The sequence below is a fragment of the Entelurus aequoreus genome, linkage group LG11 (assembly GCF_033978785.1).
Source record: "Entelurus aequoreus isolate RoL-2023_Sb linkage group LG11, RoL_Eaeq_v1.1, whole genome shotgun sequence".
Classification (NCBI taxonomy): domain Eukaryota; kingdom Metazoa; phylum Chordata; class Actinopteri; order Syngnathiformes; family Syngnathidae; genus Entelurus; species Entelurus aequoreus.
The window spans coordinates 34,333,001-34,357,288 of NC_084741.1; the positions used below are offsets into that span (position 1 = coordinate 34,333,001).

A 24,288-nucleotide genomic window follows, 5' to 3' on the forward strand; every position below is an offset into this window, starting at 1 on the left:
CTTGATGGTCGGCGTGGTGTTCCTGGGATTAAAGGCTTCACCTTTTCTCCTCCAAACATATTGCTGACATCACATGGACAAAGATAAGATCTTCTGGAGGAAAGTTCTGTGGTCAGATGAAACAAAAATTGAGCTGTTTGGCCATAATACCCAGCAACGTGTGGACAATGCTGAAGAAACAAGTCCATGTCAGAAAACCAACAAATTTAGCTGAACTGCACCAATTTTGTCAAGAGGAGTGGTCAAAAATTCAACCAGAAGCTTGCCAGAAGCTTGTGGATGGCTACCAAAAGCGCCTTATTGCAGTGAAACTTGCCAAGGGACATGTAACCAAATATTAACATTACTGTATGTATACTTTTGACCCAGCACATTTGGTCACATTTTCAGTAGACCCATAATAAATTCATAGAAGAACCAAACTTCAGGAATGTATTTTGTAACAAACAAGTATGTGCTCCAATGACTCTGTCCCAAAAATATAAGAGTTGTAGAAATTATTGGAAACTCAAGACAGCCATGACATTATATTCTTTACAAGTGTATGTAAACTTTTGATCGCGACTGTATATGTATGGTAAACTCTGAAATGTGCAGTTTCTTTACACAGCACAATGCCACAGATGTCGCAAGTTTTGAGGGAGCGTGCAGTTGGCATGCTGACTGCAAGAATGTCCCCCAGAACTGTTGCCCGTGAATTGAATGTTCATTTCTCTACCTACCATAAGCTGTCCCCAAAGGCGTTTCAGAGAATTTGGCAGTACATCCAACCGGCCTCACAACCGCAGACCATGTGTAGCCACGCCAGCCCGGACCTCCATGATCGTCAGAGACCAGCCACCCGGACAGCTGCTGCAACAAATGGTTTGCATAACCAAAGAATTTCTTCACAAACTGAGAAAAAGTCACAGGGAAGTTTATCTCCATGTTCGTCCTCATCGGTGTCTCGACCCGACTGCAATTTGTCTAATAATTTGTTCTCTTCACGGATGAAAACCCGGTATTCACTGTTCAGGGCAGATGGCAGACAGCGTGTGTAGCGTTGTGTGGGAGAGCAGTTTGCAGATGTCAACGTTATGAATCGTATGACCAATGGTGGGGGTGGGCTTATGGTACGGGCAGGCGTATGTTATGGACAACTAGCGCAAGTGCATATTATTGATGGCCTTTTGAATGCGCAGAGACACCGTGACGAGATCCCATTGCTGTGCCATTCACCCGAGATATCACCTCATTTTGCAGCATGACTATACAATACATACACATATCATATATATGTGTGTGTATATACATATGTGTGTATATACTGTATGTGTTGTGCATATATATTTGCATATATGTATAAACACATGTATGTATGTGTGTGTATGTATATACATTTTGTATGTATGTGTGTATATATATGAATATATATATGTATATATATATGTACATATATATACATATATATATGTATATATATGTATATATATATATACATACACGTATACACGTGTGTATATGTATTTGTGTATACATGTATATTATGTATTTATCCATTTTCTACCGCTTGTCCCTCTCGGGGTCCCTATCTTTGAAAAACACTACCACATTTTACTATATATCGTGTAATTATATGTCAAATCATTTTAAATATGCTAAAGTTTAACATATTTTACAGGCTTTTTAAAAAGTTCTTTAAAGTATAAAATATATTCATACCTAAAATAGTCTACCCCCAAAAAAGAAATGAAAAACTTACAAAACATTTGTAAAAAAAAATAATAATTTTTAATTGTTAATTTGGATTACAAATAAGGCATCTTCTGATATGTTTAGAGTCTTTTATTGAATTGTTTGAACATGGGTATAAATCATAGAGTAACGACACAGTTGAATTCCTCATACTTATATATAACCTTACAGCGTTACTACATGCACATACAGTATACAGCACGGGGGTCAAAGGTCACAAGGAACATTGAGCACAGTCCCAAATGTGTTTTTATCCTACAGTATTTCACACCTCTACCTTTAAGACGCCTGACAATGACCTACTTTTACTCGATTTTTTTCCCCCTAACAGTACATTATTAGCACGAGCATGCGGACACAAGATATAACAGTCTTCTTGATTGTTGTACATTTGACACGTAGCAAGGGGAGATCTCCCTTGGCTTAACTGTAGCTTATGTGGACTAATTCTTTCAACGTCTACGTTGACTACTGTAAGACAGAAGGACTGGAGGTAATAGAGTACAGAGTTAGGACCATAGAACAGTTTGGTTGTCTATTTAGCAGCCTGGCCTAAGCTTCACTGAGAGCTTTAAGGACATAACAGTTTCAAGCCTTCACATATCATTAAGGGTGCATTATGGGAAGGGGTTGCTTTGTGTTCCTGAGTTGTTGGATGTTGTTGTCCAAATGTGTGTGTCAAGTAGAGAAGCACCACACTGGCCTGACTGGAATCTCAAAGAAAAAGACCGTCAGATTAAGAGTAGAAAAGCTTGTGTTGGCACTAAGAGGTAAAGAGATTCATGCCTCATGCAGATGCCGAGGAGGAGCAGCTCCTGCAGTACTTTTCTTCTTTCTTACGATAATAGTGAGAAGGTCTACCGCGGGGACTTGGTTGGCGCGGCTGCCGCTGCACCCGATCGGGGTCCATTCAGGCATAATGAGGAAGGCCAGGCTTAGATCTGGCCGCTTAAGACGAAGTGCAGCTGTCCTTGTGTTTCCGATGTGTGGGTTCAAAAGTTTCCTCTCCGCATAACAACAACGCTCTGAGGGCTTCTTTCTTATGTACACAGCAGTTTTCTTGTTCATCTGCTGCTTTTCTTTTTGCCATGACAAATATTCCCAGTTTGAGTCCCCAGCTAAAGAAATCCGGGTGCAATTTGGCTCAAGTGAAGTACTTGCAGCTCGTGGAATCGATGGCGCAGAACGGCGTGCACTTGAGGTGACCGTATGACCTGCGCTCAAAAGACAGGAGGACACTGCTGTGAGTCCAGGTTGGACGTAAAACACCCTCCTCGTGTTTCATACTGTACTGTACTGTACTTTGAGGGACTTACCCCGGCAGATAGGAATGACACGTCTGGTAGCCAAAGTCTTTACCGTCACATTCCTCAGCACCATCATGGCGGTAACCGTCACCACAGTAGGCACGTTTACATTCTGTGGTGGAAACACAAAGATCACGTTGAACACAACTATAAAGATATATTTACTGTACTACACCAGCGGTATACACACGTTTGTTTCCATACAGAAACAGCAAATAAACAATATAACACACTAAAACCAATTCCAGGTAAGGGAAGATATGTTAACGCTTCAATATACAAAACCCAAAACAAGTGAAGTTGGCACTTTGTGTAAATGGTAAATAAAAACAGAATACAATGATTCGCAAATCCTTTTCAACTTATATTCAATTAAATAGACTGCAAAGACAAGATACTTAACGTTCAAACTGGAAAACGTTATTTTTTTTGCAAATATTAGCTCATTTGGAATTTGATGCCTGCAACATGTTTCAAAAAAGCTGGCACAAGTGGCAAAAAAGACTGAGAAAGTTGAGGAATGCTCATCAAACACTTATTTGGAACATCCCACAGGTGAACAGGCTTATTAGGAACAGGTGGGTGCCACGATTGGGTATAAAAGCAGCTTCCATGAAATGCTCAGTCATTCACAAACAAGGATGGGGCGAGGGTCACCACTTTGTGAACAAATGCGTGAGCAAATTGTCCAACAGTTTAAGAACAACATTTCTCAACGAGCTATTGCAAGGAATTTAGGGATTTCACCATCTACGGTCCGTAATATCATTCAAAAGGTTCAGAGAATCTGGAGAAATCACTGCACGCAAGCGATGATATTACAAACTGCATCAAAAAGCAACATCAGTGTGTAAAGAATATCACCACATGGGCTCATGAACACTTCAGAAAACCACTGTCAGTAACGACAGTTCGTCGCTACATCTGTAAGTGCAAGTTAAAACTCTCCTATGCAAAGCAAAAGCCATTTAGATTTAGATTTAGATTTATTGGTCCCCGTTGGGGAAATAAATTTTCACTGCCGTACATTTAAACAATAGACATTACACATCACAAAACAAAAATAACAAAAAGACATCATACATGACCAACACATGACAGGCTTGTCAGACAGGTCGGCCGGGCCTGCTGTTAAGGGCGGCTATAGCTGCAGGGATCAGGCTTTTCCTGAGGCGGGCCCTCCGGAATTTGATGGTTCTGTACCTGCGCCCTGATGGTAGTGGGATGATGTATTGGTGTAGTGGGTGAGTGATATCCTGGACTATCGTGTTTGCCAGTCGAATGATGGACCTGTGGTTTAAATCTGAAATGTTGTGTGTGGGTAGGCCGATGATTTTAGCTGCTATGTTTGTAATGCGTGTGGGTTTGTTCCGGTTGGTTACAGAAAGCATAGTGAAAAAACATGTGGAACAGTACAGAAGGATGGGTTGAACAATGCTTTGGTAAAGTAATAACAGGAGGTGAGGTGCAACGTATAGCCCATTATCAACAACACCCAGAAAAACGCCGCCTGCTTCGCTGGGCCCGAGCTCATCTAAGATGGACTGATGCAAAATGGAAAAGTGTTCTGTGGTCTGACGAGTCCACATTTCAAATTGTTTTTGGAAACTGTGGACATCGTGTCCTCCGGAACAAAAAGGAAAAGAACCATCCGGATTGTTATAGGCGCAAAGATCAGAACATTAAATATCTTGTCTTTGCAGTGTATTCAATTGAATGTAAATTGAAAAAGATTTGAAAATTATCATATTCTGTTTTTATTTATGAACTACACAACGTGCCAACTTCACTGGTTTTGGGTTTTATAGTTGATATATAGAAAATAGGGGCCAATACATTTCCTCTATTGAATGTTATTTATTAATCAGTTTCTGGACTATCCGAATACTATATAAATATTATGTATGCCGATATATGAATATTATATCGACCAGTATGTTTCCTGTAATTTTTCAAAAGTAATACAATATTTAATAATACATCTTCTGATTATTGATAGACTATATAAATATTATATATACTGAAATATTTTCTGTGATAAAAAAAAAAATATATATATATATATATATAAAAAATAATTTCCCTGGTGGTTCAAATACTAAATAACAATACATAAAACAATACATTTTTTCAGGGATTTTCTTTTTCAAATTAATAATATATCAGATAATAATAAATGTGCTGATGATCCAAATACGAGAGAAAATATTATATACAAGCCAATACATCAGTCAGCTTTGTTAAACTTGAAAATAGATTACATAATAATAAATAATCCTTAATATCAGAGTACTACTTAAATATTGTATAGGCCAATACATTTTATCAGTTATCCAAATAATATATAACAACACATTTCCTGATTATTCAAATACAATTTAAATAATATATAGACCAATATATGTTTTGTGTAATTATCCAAACATATTTATAAAACAATATTTAATAAGAATGTTTCAAATGATCTAAATTCTATATAAATATTATATAGACCAACTTGTTTTTCCCATGAGTGAAAACAATAAAACAATAATTGTATTATATTTCATGATTATTCAAATACTATATACATTTATAACACATGAAAAAAAATCAATTTAAGAATTAATATTATTACCACTGTTCCTGAATATTCAAATACTATAAATTATATAGACCGATTAAATTACCCTGTGATTTTTTTTTCTCCAATTAATACAACAATATTTAATAATAATGTTCCTGATTATCCAAATACTATATAAATATTATACAATAATATAGAGATAGTATATAATAATTAAATAAGTTAATGATTACTCAAATTCTATATAAGTATTATATAGAACAATACAAGTTTTCAGTAATTTTTTTCAAATTAATAATACATTTGCGGCTCATCAAAATACTGTAAGTTGACTTAAAAATAAAAATACTTCCTGGCTAATGTCATTTTTTTCTAAATGACAATTTGATACAATTTTAATAGTAGATGATGGACGGTTTATTTTTTACAGATTAATTATTGAACATCCATAAATGTCAGAAATGTTTTATGTGATTTTCAAAATATTTCCAACATGCCACACAAATGTTCTTGCGAAACAAGGGATGACATCATTGTGTAAAGTAACAATCACTTCCTTAGTTGTTAGGAAATGGCCAACTTACTGATGCAGCTGTCAGTGACCACTTTGTTTCTGTCGTCACATTCCTCGCCGCTGTAACGCTGCACGATGCCGTCGCCGCAGTAACCGTCCTCATCGGGCGGGTTCTCCATGGACTGGAACGCCATCATCTGGAATGGGAAAATCTTTTACACACATTAGTTACGTAACAAAAAAAAGATGTATAATAATTGTTACAGATAGGAGAACACTAACCTGAACAGGAAACCAGCTGTTACCGTCTTTGAAATAAAGAGCTCTCTGGTCTTTGCGGAATGCAAAAGCGTTCTCCGCCTGAAGACGCTCCAGTTCCTCCTCGTTACTCACCACAAATATCTGAGACAATAACACAACGCTGCAATTATTATTATTCATCATTGGTACGTTAATGATCAAGTCAAAGGATGTTCATACCTCAGGTTACACATTCACTCCATAAAAGCACATTCTACTTATGCTCGGCTTAAATTAATCATATTCAAACATAAAAATGGCTGAATGAATTAAAAATATCAATACTACAGTAGTATAGGCCAGTGGTCACCAACCTTTTTGTAACTTTTTCAACGCTTGAAAATTTGGCCCACGGACCGGGGGTGGGGGGTTATTTAAAAAAAAAAAAAAAAATACAATCATGTGTGCTTACGGACTGTATCCCTGCAGACTGTATATTGATCTATATTGATATATAATGTAGGAGCCACAAATATTAATAACAGAAAGAAACAACCCTTTTGTGTGAATGAGTGTAAATGGGGAAGGGAGGTTTTTTAGGTTGGTGCACTAATTGTAAGTGTATCTTGTGTTTTTTATGTTGATTTAATAAAAATTTAAAAAAAGTGTAAAGGTGACTAAAGAGTGTATTTTCATGTCTGGAGTGCTCTCATCATATTGAAAAAACTTATTTAGAAGGTAGTAAACAGTTAGTTATATCTACATTATACATTTATCACAGTCAAGCCCAAACCAATTAACAGCGATAAACTAGGCTTACTGTAACCAGAATTTACTGAGAAAATGTTCATCTTTAATATGAATAATTGTATTGCTTTCTTAACATGGATTGCCTCTGCTGATTTAACTATGGCTGCAAACATTAATTAATTAATTAGATTACAAAAAAGCTTCAATTAATCGTTTAATGAGTGTAACTAATAACAATTGATCAAATCCAGACCGCATGGAGTGCCTAGAACTTTAAATACGTAGACATATTGTAGTTTCCGCACGGCCACTGCACTAGAGTGCACACGTTTTTATTATTAATACATACATGTTATAAGTACTAGGTCAATGTTGATGATGTGCATTATAAAACACATTTTCAATACACAAATGTTACAGGTGTATTATTAAAGTATGGTAGTCAGAAAAAAATGCTGTTTATTTCAACTATTTTACCTAAAATACACATTGGGGCTATAAAGTGTGTTTTATCTGCTTAACAAATTAATCAATAGATTACTCGATGACTAAAATAATCGATAGCCGCAGCCCTAATTGCAGCTAAATGGTGCACTTCATTCTGCCTTAATAGCTCTAAGACACGCTTTGCTCAAACTTACATTTTATTTTATTTCATGTTTTCATATATATGTTATGTATATATATCTATATATATATATAGATGTATATACATACGTCTATATATTTAAAGGGCTTTATAAATAAAGTTGGTATGGTATGGTATATAAATCTATATACTATATATATAGATATATATATATATACACACACACACATACAGTATATATGCATATATACACACATTTACATAAATTTACACATAAACATTGTTATATATATATATACATACATACACAATTTACACATGTACGTACATATATGAATATACATTATTATATACATATATGTATATATATGTATACGTATATATATATATGTATACATATATATATATATATATATATACATATATATATATATATACACACACATACCGTAATTTCCGGACTATAAGCCGCACCTGACTATAAGCCGCACCAGCTAAATTTAGGGGAACATACAGATTGCTCCATATATAAGCCGCACCCGACTATAAGCCGCAGGGTTTTGATGTGTAATTACCGTAGTATATAGGGGTTCCTGCTACCACGGAGGGGATTGTCGGGACAGAGATGACTGTTTGGGAACGCAAAGCGTCCCATTTATTAACAATAAATCTTTCAATCATTCAATCAAACTTTCACATCTTTGACATGGCGAACAGCATTCGTGCAGAGTACAAATAATACAACGGTGCAAAGTAATACAAAGTGCTCACCTGTACGTTATCAAAATAACCAGCCTACCGGTATATGAAAAGTCAGTCTTTAATCATTGTGTCATCGTCTTCCTCCTGCGTACTAAAACCACCGAAATCGTCTTCGTCGGTGTCGGAGAAGAACAGGCCGTAAATAAGCCGCACCCTTGTATAAGCCGCAGGGACCAGAACGAGGGGAAAAAGTAGCGGCTTATAGTCCGGAAATTACGGTATATATATATATACACATATATATACAGTATACATATATAAATATGTACATATATATATACCCCAGACGAAAACATCTGCCCTGGAAGGAAAGTCTCCCCTGCGGTCCTTGACTACAGTCTGGGACTGGGACAGAGCCGAACAACAGGAAAGGTGTAGTTTATACTGTTACGTGATTGGCTGTTTGCGTGTCCCTCTCATTGCTCAGTAAAGACTGTTAACTGATTGGTTGTTAGCGTGTCCCCTCCCATTGCTCACTGACACTTTCTGTTTACTGTTTCCTGAGTTCCCAAAGCGCGAGTGACTTCATTAAACGAATCTCGCTTCATAATTTCTTGTTTCTTCCAACTAAAAATCTAAATACAAATCATGCTCTTAAACTGAAGAATTAACCGGTAAAAACGATAGTGTTTATAATGTAAATGTAATCATAATATAAAATAATGTAAATACCGGGTTGAAGCTGATATATTACCACAATGATGTTGGCCCTGCGATGAGGTGGCGACTTGTGCCAAGTGCTGCTGGGATAGGCTCCAGCTCCCCCGCGTCCCCGAAAGGGACAAGCGGTAGAAAATGGATGGATGGACATAAAGAAGGCTCCCTCTGTTCAGTTAATTCTACTGTTAAATAAACATGCTCAGGTGCTGAGAGCGATGTAGAGAGTGAGACCTCTTTCTCCCTGTTTTGAAGCAGAAGACTAAAAAAACCAACATACTCACATTGCAATTTATCGATGCCGGCAAAATATTTCGACTTATTTTCATTTATTGTTCGATTGATTGACTTAGTGACTATCGGCCCAGGCCCAGTCAACATTACAAATGTTTTCCAAGGAACAAGTGGACGTAATGGCTGCCTCTACTGCAGCGCACACAAACATGCTGTTTCCTTCAACACTTTTGATTGGCCAGGAGGCAAAGAGCGCAAGGCTCAACAATTCTGATTGGCCAACAACAACGGGGACGGCGGAATAGTCAGCCTCTTGCGAATATTTATCGCAGTAACATAAAACCTCGATGTCGATTCATCGTGCAGCCCTATCAAATACAGTATTTTGATCTTACCGCTGGTACTTTGAGAGAGTTTCCTCTGGATTGATTATCTTCCAAAAGAGAAGCACTTAGTGAGCTGCAGCTACACTTTCCAGGTGGTCCAGGTGGTCCTCGGGTACCTTTGGTACCAACCATGTAAAGTCCTGACGGCAAAAAAAGAAGAAGACACAAGTCATTATTATTCACAATTATTAAATTACTCTATTTGTCTGAAGGTCTACACCCATTTATTCATTTTCTACCACAATAAACATGAAAGTCAAAAGTTTCCAACACAAGACCGTGAGTCCACTCCAGCACCATGATGTCAAGACGTTAGCATTTTGCTTCACGTCAGGAGATTAGATTACCCCTCACTAAGACAAATGCTTCCAGCTGACTTTGCTGCCTTCTGCTGACACGGCGCTTGGCCCGCGCCGTCCCACAGCAGAGAGCGTGCAGAGGAAGATGCAAGGCGGAACATTGGTGTCAAATGTAGTCTGCGGTCTTTGAAGTGACGACGCATCGTGTCACTCTGCTTTAAAGGGGAACTGCACTTTTTTGGAATGTTGCCTGTCATTCGTGTGAATGACAGGCAACATTCCAAAAAATTATTGGGAGTGTTCCCAATAATTCTTTTTTTTATGCATTCTAATTTGTAATGTCAGCTGAGATAGGCTCCAGCACCCCCGCGACCCCGAAAGGGACAAGCGGTACAAAATGGATGGATGGATGGATAATTTGTAATGTATGGCAAGTACGAGGTGGCTAACCATGTTAGTAGGAGTACTCTATTACCACCCATAGAGCCCTCTAAAAACATCCCAAAACTGCCAACAATACTCTATTTACATGTCATGACTTGCATATTATCCAAGTATTAGCGATATTGTTATTATAAGCGCTAACACTGAGGAACTACTCTTAGCGGCTCCATGGTCACAGAGAGCTAACTAGCTGATGCAGCAGCTATTGACATACTGAGCTGCTGCTGCATCACCTCTGAGTTGATGAAAGTGAATTCTGTGCAATATTACCCTTCGAGTGCAATACATCCGACACTGATTGTTATCACTCCGGTACTCTTGTCTTGTTCTGTATATTGTACAGTATTTTGTATATTGTACAGGATTGCTTATTATTTTTATTGGATAGTAGTCTATTTATTTCAATTCTTAGTTTTTTATCTTTATTACTTCTTGTGTAATTTATTTTTATCCAATATTTGTTCCCACTACCGCACCTTAAATTGGAGTCCTTAATCTCGTTATATGCAAATATAATGACAATAAAGTCCATTCTATTCTTCTATTCTATTCTACTGTCGATTATAAATCATCCCTCTCACCTGGATAGTAAAAGGATGTGACCATAAACCGTGAAGTTGGTCGAGATCCATTTCTAAGACCCAGATATGGCGAGAACGACACAAAAAGACAAGTTTTCGGCACCTTTTTTAACATTTTTTACCTGCGTTAGGATTATGAATAATTCTTCATCTAAACATAAGATATAAAAATCCCATCTGTCAGCATTTCAGTGTGAGCAGACTTTGTAGAGTAAGTGATTTTTTAATTATGTTCATAGTTTGTATTTCTTGTTTAGCACTTAGCAATACTGCTATATGATGCTTAACGTTTCACTAAAGCTGGATCTGTTTAGCACACAGCTTCTAAAATTTGTAGCTCATCCTATTCCGTATATGTTATACTCCTAAACGAGCTTCTATGTCATCCTTTGTCTCAAATAATTATTTGTTGATTCTCATGAAGTCTGCCATTATTAGTAGTAGTTGCTGTTGTTGTTGAAGGCAAAAGTGAACGTTGTGATGCGTCTGTGAAATTAATACGGCGCCTTATGCTTAAAATGACCAAAATACGCAAATATTGCATGTTATTGTGAATTTGACATGTATACTTACAGCGTGTATTTAAAAGGAGATTGGAGGCTTTTGGATGTTTTTTAGAATACTTTTTAGGCGGAATAGAGCAAATCCCCTTGGCTCCAGTGTTAGCTGACTTTTGCTAACATTTATTTACAAGTTAGAATGCATAAAAAAGAAAAAACATGTGTGCTTATCTCACATAAAGATTGTGAAAGAAAGGCAAAATTCCCCCCCAAAAGTGCAATCCCCCTTCAAAAATATCCAACATGAGTTACAGTTTTCAGGCAAGATGTTCACGTTTTCACCTGTCGCGGTAGAACCAGGAGGACCAGGAAGTCCTGGAGTTCCCTGTGGACCTAAAGGTCCTCTTGGACCAACACTGCCTGAGTCTCCTTTTGATCCCTAGAACATACAAAAACATTTTTTCTCTTGGGGGGGCGATATTGGTATATAGTATGGTATAAGCCTTATACCATACTATACCATATCATACCTTATATGGTAAGTTAAACACATAAATACAAATAATAATGACCAATGAAAAAAAATGAAAGTACAAATAGACCTATATCCTCTTAATAAGAACCAAGACGGTGTATTAAAGCAACAATATGTAATTATTTTACCAATACATGTACATAAAAACTTCAAAAACTTTTTTGGCCTCTTATAAATAGAATAGTGTCTGTTGCTGCCATGGCAACACTGGATGAACTACTTTAAAAGTGGTTTAATAAAAAAGTGGACCAGCCTAGACACCATACTTTTATGACCATATTATTATCAAACATTGTATTTTTTTAAATTACATTTAGTATGTTGCTAAAAAAAATCAAAAACTCGGTAGAGATATAAAAATAGCATTTTACATGCATTTTATTCATTTGAATGTACAAAATAAAGCAGAAATTAAACAGAATAAAAATACAACTTAATGGGTTAACTTACTGTACTTTAGAAGACCATATTTATTGCTAACCAGCCTGTACAGTACACATTGTTGTGTGTTAGCGCTAGCTGTGATGCTAGAATCCTAACATTGCTGACTGTAGCTTTTACATTCATTTGATTAAAGCAAAAATGTATTAATGTTTAAATATGATTTAATTGAGTAGTTTGAAAACAAAAACAATCCAAAATGCAATTGATGTACGATTTAAGAATATTTTTAATGATTAAAATAATCATTTAAACCATTTATATTATAGCAACACCTCACCTGTTTTCCTCTCTTCCCTGGTCGACCGGTGGGTCCTCTGGTTCCTGAGACACCAGGCTCTCCTTTTGGACCCATTTCACCCTGAAAAAAATATGCATCAAATGAAATAATTATTTTAAAAATCTAAAAGAAAAAAAAAAATACTTCAATTTTTGCTCACTTTCTGTCCAAGCATTCCAGGGAAACCGATTGCCCCCTGCAGAGACAAACAATATAGCTCATGAAGGTAAATAAAATACAATTGTCCAGCAAATACTCTATAATTGTATAAAATATAGTGAATATGTACGCACTTTGTCACCTTTTAGGCCATTCTCACCATGCTCTCCTCTTGAACCCTGATTGAACAAATATTTTATTACACCTTTACTGTCAATAATCACACACTAGACGGGCAGCATACCTTTTCTCCTTTGTACCCAGGTAAACCCTGAAATATGGATGGCAGGTATTATGTGCACAATGAGGAAACAAATACTAATTTATAAAGGCTGTGCACATATCACGTACCCTTGGTCCAATTGGTCCTCTGCCTCCAGGTAAACCCATCAGGCCTGTGTCACCTTTCTCCCCCTGACACGCAGAAACATAATAAGAGCAAAAATGCCAGGCAGAATAATCACAAAGTTGGTTGATTGTTAATCATTTCAATGGCGTGGAATTATGTGTGCCTTTTTAGGCAATTGAAGCAAAATAGAGTGTTGTACCATCTACAACCAGCAGAGACACTGTTGATTAAATCTCAACTAGTTTGTTACCAAAAGAAGATTACAGTCGTCCGTTGTTACATTGCGCTTCAAATATCGCGGCTTCACTACATTGCAGATTTTTCTACTTAAAAAAAAAAAACATTCTTAGCACATTCTATATGTTTTTGGCGTAAATTAAGTGTTAATTTGTATTTATGTCTCCAAAGACATGCACCTGGAGATAGGTTGATTGCAACACTAAATGGTCCCTAGTGTGTGAATGTTGTCTGTCTATCTGTGTTGGCCCTGTGATGAGGTGGCGACTTGTCCAGGGTGTACCCCGCCTTCCGCCCGAGTGCAGCTGGGATAGGCTGCAGTGACCCCGCAACCCCGAGAGGGACAAGTGGTAGAAAATGGATGGATGGATGTATCACAGTGCACTATTTGACTTATTTTAAAAGTATTATATTGTGGCAATCAACAAATATATTTACCAAGCTGGACTTGCGTTTCCGGTTTAAGGGTGAACCCTCATCTCCCCGCTATCTTCACCGTGACAACCATGAGTTGACCAACTTTTGGCAGAGCAACTTTTTGATGGACTATATCTACAATTCCTGCCTCATCAATAACACATTGGTGAGATGTTGACGCGAACGATATCAAAAGATGACAGCGGGACGTGGCATGCACTGTCCGGGCAAAGTGAAGAGCAACTCTTGATGAACTTCATCTACGACATCATAACACAGCTTTGGGGTGAGCATGTGAAATAACAACGCAGACACGCATTGCTAACAAGACGGAATGCTAACAAGTTACAACACAGCTAATGTTCATGGCAACTTATACTTGTGGTTTCAGCACATGGAAGCCCAGTTCTAACTCGGAGGAATTACCCACAAAAGTATTTCAACATGAACGTGGATTTGTTGTAGTGGCCGGGTGACAACCATTGCAATGACGTTTGAGGGATCTAGCGGGTGACTGGTGAGTACAGTAATCTACAGTAGAACACACTTAAGGCTACTTTATTGCCTTTATTTATTTATTTACTCAAGTATATAGGGTGTTGTTTCATGTCTAAAGGGCTCTAATTATGTTTAAAAAACACATTTAGAAGTTCATAAACATTGTTATGCTCTATGAAAATATTTGTGAGGCAACTTGTTTATCGTGGTACCAAATGAATTGTTGGGAATTATATATTTATATAGCACTTTTACTCCAGTGACACAAAGCGCTTTACATAGAGAAACCCGTTATCTACATTTAGCTACATTTAATCCAGTGTGGCTGGAACTGGGAGCAAGGTGTGTGAAATGTCTTGCCCAAGGACACAACGACAGTGACTAGAATAGCGGAAGCTGAATTCGAACCAGGAACCCTTAAGTTTCTGGCCTGCCGGTCTACCATCTGACTCGTGCCACCCCAATTAACCGCGGTGAACGAGGGTCGGCTGTAACATGACATACGCCGTGGGAATTTAAGATATGGAAGCTCATTTGTTCAACGGGACACTTCCATGTAAATAGGAGCTCAGAACATGCGGATACAAATAAAACATTCGTTATAATGACATCTCCGCATGTTTTTGGTCACCTCCACGAGTACTTTTTAATGCCACCTATTTCTTTGTTTGCATTGTCATGAACAAAGAGTATCTGCGTAAGAGATCTGACTTACTCACTTTGGGCCCACTTGGTCCTGGCCATCCAACGGCTCCATGCTTCCCAGGAAGTCCAGGAGGACCCGCTCGACCCTGACAGGAGAAATGACTTTTATGAAACAAACACCTAATAAGCATCTACTTTTGATCAATCAGGCCATTTATGGGAAGCTGCATGAATGAAATCCAAATCTCAGTGTTTGCTGCATAGGTTGTCAGTATTCAAAACGTAGCCAGTACTCCCCACCATGTACTCCTTCCTGCACATGTCGGAGAGGGATGACTTTAACGAGCGCTGTCACTTTGCCCTCTTTAATTAAATGATAGTCTGTGTATAGAACAGGGGCCGGTGCTTGTGGGAAATAAAATGATTTATGACCTGGGCTTGAAGCACTAAGCTAAATTGCACTGCAGTGCTGCAAATGCTACTCGCTCAGACCACCGCTGAGGCCGCTTTTACAGCTCGGCACACATGATGGGATCATTTGAGGTTTTGACCTGGTGTGCCCAAAAACACCTGAGCTTTTCTTCTCATAGAGTGAGAGTGCCATGCCGCAGCAACACAGTCGACTTTGAGCCACAATGCAGCCCGAGCAGCGTTCACAGACAACCTCAGCGCTCGCTCACAAAGCAAAGCCGCCGCTGACATTGAATCTCATTTTTTTGCAAATCCACTTAGTGCCAAATACCTGGTGATTAATTGGAGACGCTCACCTTTTGTCCAGGTCTTCCGATTTCTCCCTGACAACAGGATGTGAAGGAGGGACAAGGACAGACGCCGTTAATGCATTTCCAAACTAGCATCTGTCAGCATCTTGGGCTGCAGGCCAAGACAAATTTAGCTCACAAAAACCATGAGCACATGATATCATGTACATCATCTCGAGTATAGAAGTATATTTACCTTTTCTCCCTTAGATCCTCCAATGCCCGGTAATCCTGGTGGACCCTGTAGTGTAAAACATTGTACACACGTTTTAGGGATACTTGTCTTGTGTAAATCAGTGGTTTTAAAATGATATGACCTCACTGATTAGCCTATATCACAGCTGTCAAACTCAGATTTGGCACATCATTTAAAGTGGCCTGCGAAAAGCTGGAAACATCCCTTTCTAGATAAATGTATCTGTTCTTTCAATTTTGACAATAAAATGTACTGCATGCAATTACATAATTTCTATACTTAATTATGTGATCATGCCTTTTGTATGGTTTATCAAAAATAAGTACTTTACTATATTTGTTTGTCACCTTGACTTATGATTTCGGAGTTATCCATCAATCTGTTAGTAAAACACATAAGTTACCAATGCAAAATGTGTAACGAGACTATAGTTATATGTTTAAATTCATATGTGTCACTAAATTAATATATTCACATTTATACGCGGCCCACCGTGTAGCCCTTGATAAAAATGAGTTTGACAGCCCTGCGTGGCCTATATCATCCTTTACATCATAAATACACATATATAATACAAGTGCGAAGCCCCTGTTAAAAAAAACAATGTTTATTTTCATCGCAGCTGTTCTTTGCACTTTTGAGGGCCTTACCATGCATGAAAACTCACCAAAATGTGCAAGCGCATCAAACATAGCATTTTTTTTGTATTTCAGCGGTCCTGAAGAGATAATTTCAAAATTCCCTGAGTAGTGACCCCTACGCCATACAGAAAAGCTTCAAAGACGCATGTTTGAAAACAAAGTGGGCTAAAACCATGTGTACTCTAACCAACTCCTCCTCGGGACATTGAACAAATGAGCCCAAATCAAAGTCACGGATATGTGACAGATGGGCAATAATACATTGCGAAGGATTTGAGGCTGTCCCATAAGTTGTGGGAGGAGCCTTTAATAACTCTAAGCAGCACGAAACCCAAATAACCAGTAAGACATGGTTAAATTAGGGCTCTAGGGAAAATTTACACAATGATTATACTATTTGACTCAAATTTGAGTTCATTTAGAGGCATGTTTTTGACTAAAACAAAATAATTGGGTAGAAATTCTTTAATTCTTTTTTTTTTTTGTGCAAAATAATCAATTTTACATAACTAAAACACTTTATTATACAGGATTGGAACCCAGTAAATCTTCCTTTGAAGACCAATTAATTTACACAGAGCGCCACAGGATATGTATTCTTATCTTGTTCTTATCAGTGAAAGAGCAGGAAGGGGTTAAGAATAAGGTTGTGGTTAAATTGTATAAGTACTGTAATGCAATGTTATTAATTCATTTTACATGCGCCTCTTCACTGCAAATATAAATACCTCAACTTAAGAAGGCCACAACTTAAGAGTGTTTTGACATAAGAACTGACTCTCTGCTAATTGTTATTCTTTAAATTGCAACAAAGATTTGAGTTACAAGCATCCCCGCATTAGTTGGCATAGCAGATGTCACAGTGAAAACCGTAAGATCCGACCAAAACATCTGGTCTTACTCGCTAGCATAATCTTATAACTAGAGATAGACAAAACTTTGTTTTCCAATCATGGGGAGGAAAGACGTGTGAAGGAAAGTGCTGAGAAGAAGAAGTTGTTCATCTTCATTGAATAAAAAAGAAAAGAAAAATATGACCGAACGTGTAGCCAACTTGGTGAAACAATTGGAGCACTGCTAGTCTGCACCATACTGAAGCAGAATGAGAACGAATGGACGCAAGCCAAGAATGTTATAATCATTTCTAAACGGCGGACCTTTATCCATGAAAATACGGAAAAAGTGCTGATGGTGTGTATATGAATGTTCTCATTCATCCAGGTCATTGTCTTCTCAGGGCATTCAATCGATCGTAACTGGACTGTTTGGTTTGTCTTCGAAGACGTTTCGCTGCTCATCCGAGTAGGCTTCATCAGTTCGTGCTCACAGACTTAGATTGGTCAGATCTGGACCTGATGACAAAAGTTCCTCCTGTGTCCATGGACCTCCTGGGCCCCTTGACCCGCCTGGACCTCAGGTAAGAGCTGACCGATCTCACTCTATGAGCATAGAACTAATGAAGCCTACTCGGAGAGGCAAAACGTCTTCTAAGAGAAACCAAACAGTCCAGTTACGATTAGGGATGTCCGATAATGGCTTTTTGCCGATAGCCGATATTCCGATATTGTCCAACTCTTAATTACAGATACCGATATCAACCGATACCGATATATACAGTCGTGGAATTAACACATTATTATGCCTAATTTGGACAACCAGGTATGGTGAAGATAAGGTCCTTTTTAAAAAAATAAATAAAATAAGATAAATAAATTAAAAACATTTTCTTGAATAAAAAATAAAGTAAAACAATATAAAAACAGTTACATAGAAACTAGTAATTAATGAAAATGAGTAAAATTAACTGTTAAAGGTTAGTATTATTAGTGGACCAGCAGCACGCACAATCATGTGTGCTTACGGACTGTATCCCCTGCAGACTGTATTGATATATATTGATATATAATGTAGGAACCAGAATATTAATAACAGAAAGAAACAACCCTTTTGTGTGAATGAGTGTACATGGGGGAGGGAGGTTTTTTGGGTTGGTGCACTAATTGTAAGTGTATCTTGTGTTTTTTATGTTGATATAAAAAAAAGAAAAAAGAAAAAAAAACACAAAAAAACCCGATACCGATAATAAAAAAAACGATACCGATAATTTCTGATATTACATTTTAAAGCATTTATCGGCGGATAATATTTGCAGGCCAATATTATCGGACATCTCTAGTTTCGATCGATTGAATGCCCTGAGGTGCTGATGGTGTGTTTGACTGAGAAGCAGCTGGAAGGAAATACCGTAGAAGTCCACTCACCAAGGTAAATACTGTACATTATTATTACTACATTACTTCAAAAAACTACTGCAGTTGTTAGTAGTACATTATATTGCATTTTTATACAATATGTCTTTTCTGAAAGTTTCTTTTTGTATTTAAAAGGCACCTTACATGTTAAAATTGTGCTTTTGGGAGACAGGGGTAGCACCAATTACATTGATTTTAATTCATTTTAAATGGGCGACGTTGATTTGGGATACAAGTATTTTTGAGTTAAGAGCTCCATCAGAATTTAGCTTGTAAGTTGAGGTACTACAGTATTGTAGATAATTTTCGATTTCCAAATCTCTTCTTCAATCAGAGGAACTAAAAAAATATGTTTTTTACCCAAAGTTTTTGTTTTTTTAATAAACACATTTTCTTTATTTTTCTCAAGCTCTGGCACCCCGAGGGGAAGGGGCACCTTCCACTTCAAAAACTGCTGGTCTACATACAATGTAATACATTCCTCCAAATACATTTACACTCCAGTCTGCATGTGGATAAGGGAGCTGCAGTTTTAATTAAGGGTTGAGAGACAACTATTGATTGAAGAAGTGCCTGCTGCAGTCCTGATGCTGCTGAGGCAGCCCAAGGTGGTCGACCACAACAAAACAATGACTAATAAATTCATCATGTGTACAGAATCTGCTCATCATTTACTTGTTTTTTGTGTGTGTTTTTTTTTTTAAAAAGGAAAATCAAATCTGTCGGAAAGTCTTTACAAGCTTCCATCAGCCAAGTGGGCACATGGCCACATGCATGGGTTGGTAATCCCCAGAATGTACGCAAGCCAGTAGTACACCTTTTCCAGGCTGACAACTCTTCATCGAGTTTCAAAAAATGACATGAGCCACGCTGCGGACCACCAGTGGAAAAAGGCTATTTATGTCTGTGGCTAAATGTGGCGCGTTAATGGGCTGCTGTGTCCCATGCATGAGAAGAGGGTCGCAGAGAAGCCCACCCGTCCTGCCTCCTCTGCAGGAACACTCAGGTTGTTGAGAAGGAGATGGCGGAAATGTGAATCACTCCTCAGTCCAAAGGCAGGACTTGGAGTTGGGATGCTGCAATGACTATTTGCAAGCTCTTACCTGAGGTCCAGGCGGGCCAACGGGCCCAGGGGGTCCTCGGACACAGGAGGAACTTTTGTCTTCAGGTCCAGACTTAGATTGACCGTCCTAATGGTACAAAAAGTGTCAATTTCATACATTAATATGATACATTATATATATATACACACACACTACCGTTCAAAAGTTTGGGGTCACATTGAAATGTCCTTCTTTTTGAAGGAAAAGCACTGTACATTTCAATGAAGATAACTTTAAACTAGTCTTAACTTTAAAGAAATACACTCTATACATTCCTAATGTGGTAAATGACTATTCTAGCTGCAAATGTCTGGTTTTTGGTGCAATATCTACATAGGTGTATAGAGGCCCATTTCCAGCAACTATCACTCCAGTGTTCTAATGGTACAATGTGTTTGCTCATTGGCTCAGAAGGCTAATTGATGATTAGAAAACCCTTGTGCAATCATGTTCACACATCTGAAAACACTTTGGCTCGTTACATAAGCTACAAAACTGACCTTCCTTTGAGCAGATTGAGTTTCTGGAGCATCACATTTGTGGGGTCAATTAAACGCTCAAAATGGCCAGAAAAAGAGAACTTTCATCTGAAACTCGACAGTCTATTCTTGTTCTTAGAAATGAAGGCTATTCCACAAAATTGTTTGGGTGACCCCAAACTTTTGAACGGTAGTGTATATATATATATATATATATATATATATATATATATATATATATATATATATATATAGGGACTGTCAAAATTAACAAGTTAATCATGTGATTAATCACAACAAATAAATGATACGCATTCAAGTAAAACGTTCCTGTGTGACAATCTGACAATAAAATTGCTTTTGCTTTTCTTAAGCTTATTTATGCAAGTAAGTAATCACCTGTAATAAACATGATTAATCAAAATTCCAAAATGTGATTAATCTGAATAAAAAAAATATATTTTGACAGTTCTAAAATAAATGGAAAAGTATCATTGCCTCTTGATATTACACAATTTCATTTGCATTTGATTATTACACTTTTTTCCCCCCTACAAATTGATGGATGACTTGCTTTGAAATCATAAGTCAAGGTAATGAACAGATATTTAGTTTTTACAAAAAATTGTTTGCGATACAGTATATAATAATATACTTGCTGTATGATCAGATATGATGATCAGAAGTTACGCACTTTCATGCAGTACATAAACTTTTTTTCTGTCAAAATGAAAAGAACAAATACATTTAGTAAGCAAGATACTTTAATGGCACACTTAATTCCAAGCTTTTGAGGGCCACATACAAGTTTGACACTTGCACATTTTTATAATATTTATATTATGATTTGACATACTCTTAAGGATTCTCATTGAATTAATTAAATAAAAAATAAAAATGTTTTTATCCAAAGCATACCACATCAGTTGTCACCTATCTTATATAGTGTATCCATGGTAAATAACTGTTTTAGATCCAAAGCATACCAATCATGTGACGTCTATCAATTTACCTATAGGTAAGAGCAGCTTATTATCCAAAAGCATACCACATCTTTTGACATGTATCTACAATATCAATGGGGAAGGAACTGTCCATGATCCAAAGCATACCACATCATATGCCATCGACCTACACACAAAGGAGGGAGATGTAAGTCTCAGGTGGTAAAACTTGCAATCATGATTTTGGCATTGTGGAGTGACCTTGTGCACAAGTAGAGCGGTACCTCAATTTAGGAATTTTTTGAGATAAAAGCTGTCCCTCGGCTATTTGTCATGCTTTAAGTTGCAAACAAACATTTGAGTTATAGGCATCCCTGCCATTAGTCGGCGTAGCAAATGTCACAGTGAACTCTGTAAGATCCGTACAAAACATTTGGTCTTACGGACTAGCATTAGCTTATAGCTAGAAATCGACATAACTTTGTTTTCCAACCATTGGAAATAGTGGATGATATTCATTGTAATAAAAAAAAAATGATCAAAAATATTTCCGAGCGTGTCGCCAACTTGGCGAAGAAATTTAATCATATTACTGCTTGTCTACACCCTACTGAAGCAAAATGAATCTAACACCGGCCAAGATATCTAAATATCTTATTTATGCATAAAAATATGAAGAAGCTGCTGATGTGTTTGACTATCCAAGTCAAATGCTATACATTATTACTACATTACTTCATAAAACTATTGTAATTGTTTGTACTACATTCTATTGTATTTTTTTCATACAATACTTCTTACCTAAAAGTTAGTTGTTGTTTTTTAAAAGCTTGCTATATGCCAAAATTGTGCTGTTTTTTAGGGGTACGCAGGCAAACACCAATTAAATAATAAATAATAAATAAATGGATTATACTTGTATAGCGCTTTTCTACCTTCAAGGTACTCAAAGCGCTTTGACAGTATTTCCACATTCACCCATTCACACACACATTCACACACTGATGGTGGGAGCTGCCATGCAAGGCGCTAACCAGCAGCCATCAGGAACAAGGGTGAAGTGTCTTGCCCAAGGACACAACGGACGTGACTAGGATGGTAGAAGGTGGGGATTGAACCCCGGTAACCAGCAACCTTCCGATTGCTGGCACGGCCACTCTACCAACTTCGCCACGCCGTCCCCTTAAATGGTATTATTTTTTAATCACAGTTCTGAGCCCAACTACAGAACCAATTAAGCTCGCAAATTGAGGTCCTACTGTAGTATAATCTGTTACTACCTCCTATGTAGTCCACCCATACCGTCTGTGTTGTTAATACAGAACATTCACAAAAAAGGCATAAACAAACAACTTTTTAAAAGGAATCTGTCATATCTATGTATCAACCATGATTCAAAGCATACCACATCATGTGTCATTAAAGTCTCTCGGTCTCAAGGGTTAAAAGGAAGCAGTTGTGTGAGACCCAAGGACATATCAACATTGATGCATGTCCGATATTCCATAATAAAATGGCGGTCACATGACTTTGACTCACATGAGTGGAGCGGCGCCAAAGTGAAGGGGGTGGAGGGAAGAGCGGCGGTGGAGGCGGACTCAGCAAACAGCATGGGTTAAAGCTCCTCTCCTGCTCCTGGGGAGTGAGCGCTGTGCAAGGTGCAAAGGAGGGGAGTGAAGGAGTGTGTCAGGCATTAAGACAGGTCACAACAACAACAAAAACACATCAAGAGTACCAATAAAAAGTGGAATGCATTGATCTTGTTAGCAAAACATGCACTTACTTGCAGGCAGGGAGGGGACGACTACAAACAGTTAGCATGCAGGAAACAGGTGCAAACTATCAAACGGTGACGACACCCGTCCAACAGAGTTCCTCAAGCCTCGAGCAGACACAAGGTACCACTCTCTGAAGGGCCGGAGCTGCATCGGCTATTTATAGAGGCATTTCCAGTCCAACCTCATGGGCCACAATAACAACATAACAAGTGTAGTTTACAAGAGCATTTCATTAGGGACACCTGCACCTTCTAGTGACATCCAATGCAAAAGACTGCAGAAATAATTCAGCTTAGGCGAGGTATGTATGTAACAATATGCTCATTATTGTGCTTGTAGACCATGCACTGCATCATACTGACATCTAATTTCCATATCAATATGGTAGGAAGCAAGAGCATGGCTTGATGCAAAACCACATAAATTAACATGTTGCTTCTTTAAAAATTGTAAAAGCACATTGGATTTCATTAAGTTGTGCAAGTGTGCATGCATTGCCAGTATATACACACATAATGTACAAACGGAAACAAGGATGATAATGTGTTCTTACCTGCTGGGAATGAAATAAAGCTGTCCAGGAAGGAGGACTGAGCCAGGCCACAGTAAAAGCACAGCACCAGATAAAGGAGTCCATGTGCTGGAGGAGTCATGCTGCTGTTCATAGTTGCTTTCTTGACTTTATTTTTGAAGCAAAAGCAGCCCTCTCACTCGCTCCTCAGTGCCTTCTTCCTCTCTGCGTCTCACCTCCCGTCTTCCCTCTCTGCCTCCCTGCTCTGTATCCTTACGCACTCGCGAGGGGGCATGTCCGCCAGTGCCCATTAAATCTTTCCTCCGCATCAGTGTGCGCTAAAATTAAGGGAGGCAGCATACCAGCTGCTTTTGGGTGCCACTATTAGATCTCTACTACTGCAGGGGGTGCCTTTGTTGTTTCCACTCTCCTCTCAGGGGCGGCTTAACATTTTGAGTCATTTGACAGTTTATCTTAATACAACACATTGAAATCAGGA

The 24,288-nt window shown here is 37.9% G+C and overlaps 1 protein-coding gene across 2 annotated transcripts; it reads right to left on the reverse strand.

Moving 5' to 3' along the window:
- Window positions 1-1,818: 1,818 nt before the first annotated feature.
- Window positions 1,819-23,957, reverse strand: LOC133660641 (acetylcholinesterase collagenic tail peptide-like). Of its 2 annotated transcripts, none has more exons than XM_062064212.1 (17): window positions 23,832-23,957; window positions 23,040-23,149; window positions 20,078-20,164; window positions 16,082-16,126; window positions 15,892-15,918; window positions 15,199-15,270; window positions 13,330-13,392; window positions 13,223-13,249; window positions 13,113-13,157; window positions 12,980-13,015; window positions 12,820-12,900; window positions 11,906-12,002; window positions 9,749-9,879; window positions 6,404-6,523; window positions 6,192-6,318; window positions 3,051-3,153; window positions 1,819-2,948 (listed from the first exon to the last, which is right to left on the reverse strand). In XM_062064212.1, the coding sequence occupies exons 1-17, from the start codon at window positions 23,941-23,943 to the stop codon at window positions 2,879-2,881; spliced, it is 1,353 nt and encodes a 450-aa protein (XP_061920196.1). In that variant the 5' UTR covers window positions 23,944-23,957; the 3' UTR covers window positions 1,819-2,878. The 2 variants fall into 2 exon arrangements, with proteins under 2 accessions (XP_061920196.1, XP_061920195.1); XM_062064211.1 differs by having other exon boundaries at window positions 6,192-6,333.
- Window positions 23,958-24,288: the final 331 nt, after the last annotated feature.

Excerpts from the sequence above, each read along its gene's own strand:
- LOC133660641 (XM_062064211.1), bottom strand. The coding sequence starts at position 23,943 with ATGAACAGCAGCATGACTCCTCCAGCACATGGACTCCTTTATCTGGTG. Across the intron at positions 12,003-12,819 it reads CAGGGAAGAGAGGAAAACAG|GGATCAAAAGGAGACTCAGG; the intron begins GTGAGGTGTTGC and ends TGTATGTTCTAG. Across the intron at positions 2,949-3,050 it reads TGTCATTCCTATCTGCCGGG|GTCATACGGTCACCTCAAGT; the intron begins GTAAGTCCCTCA and ends TTTTGAGCGCAG.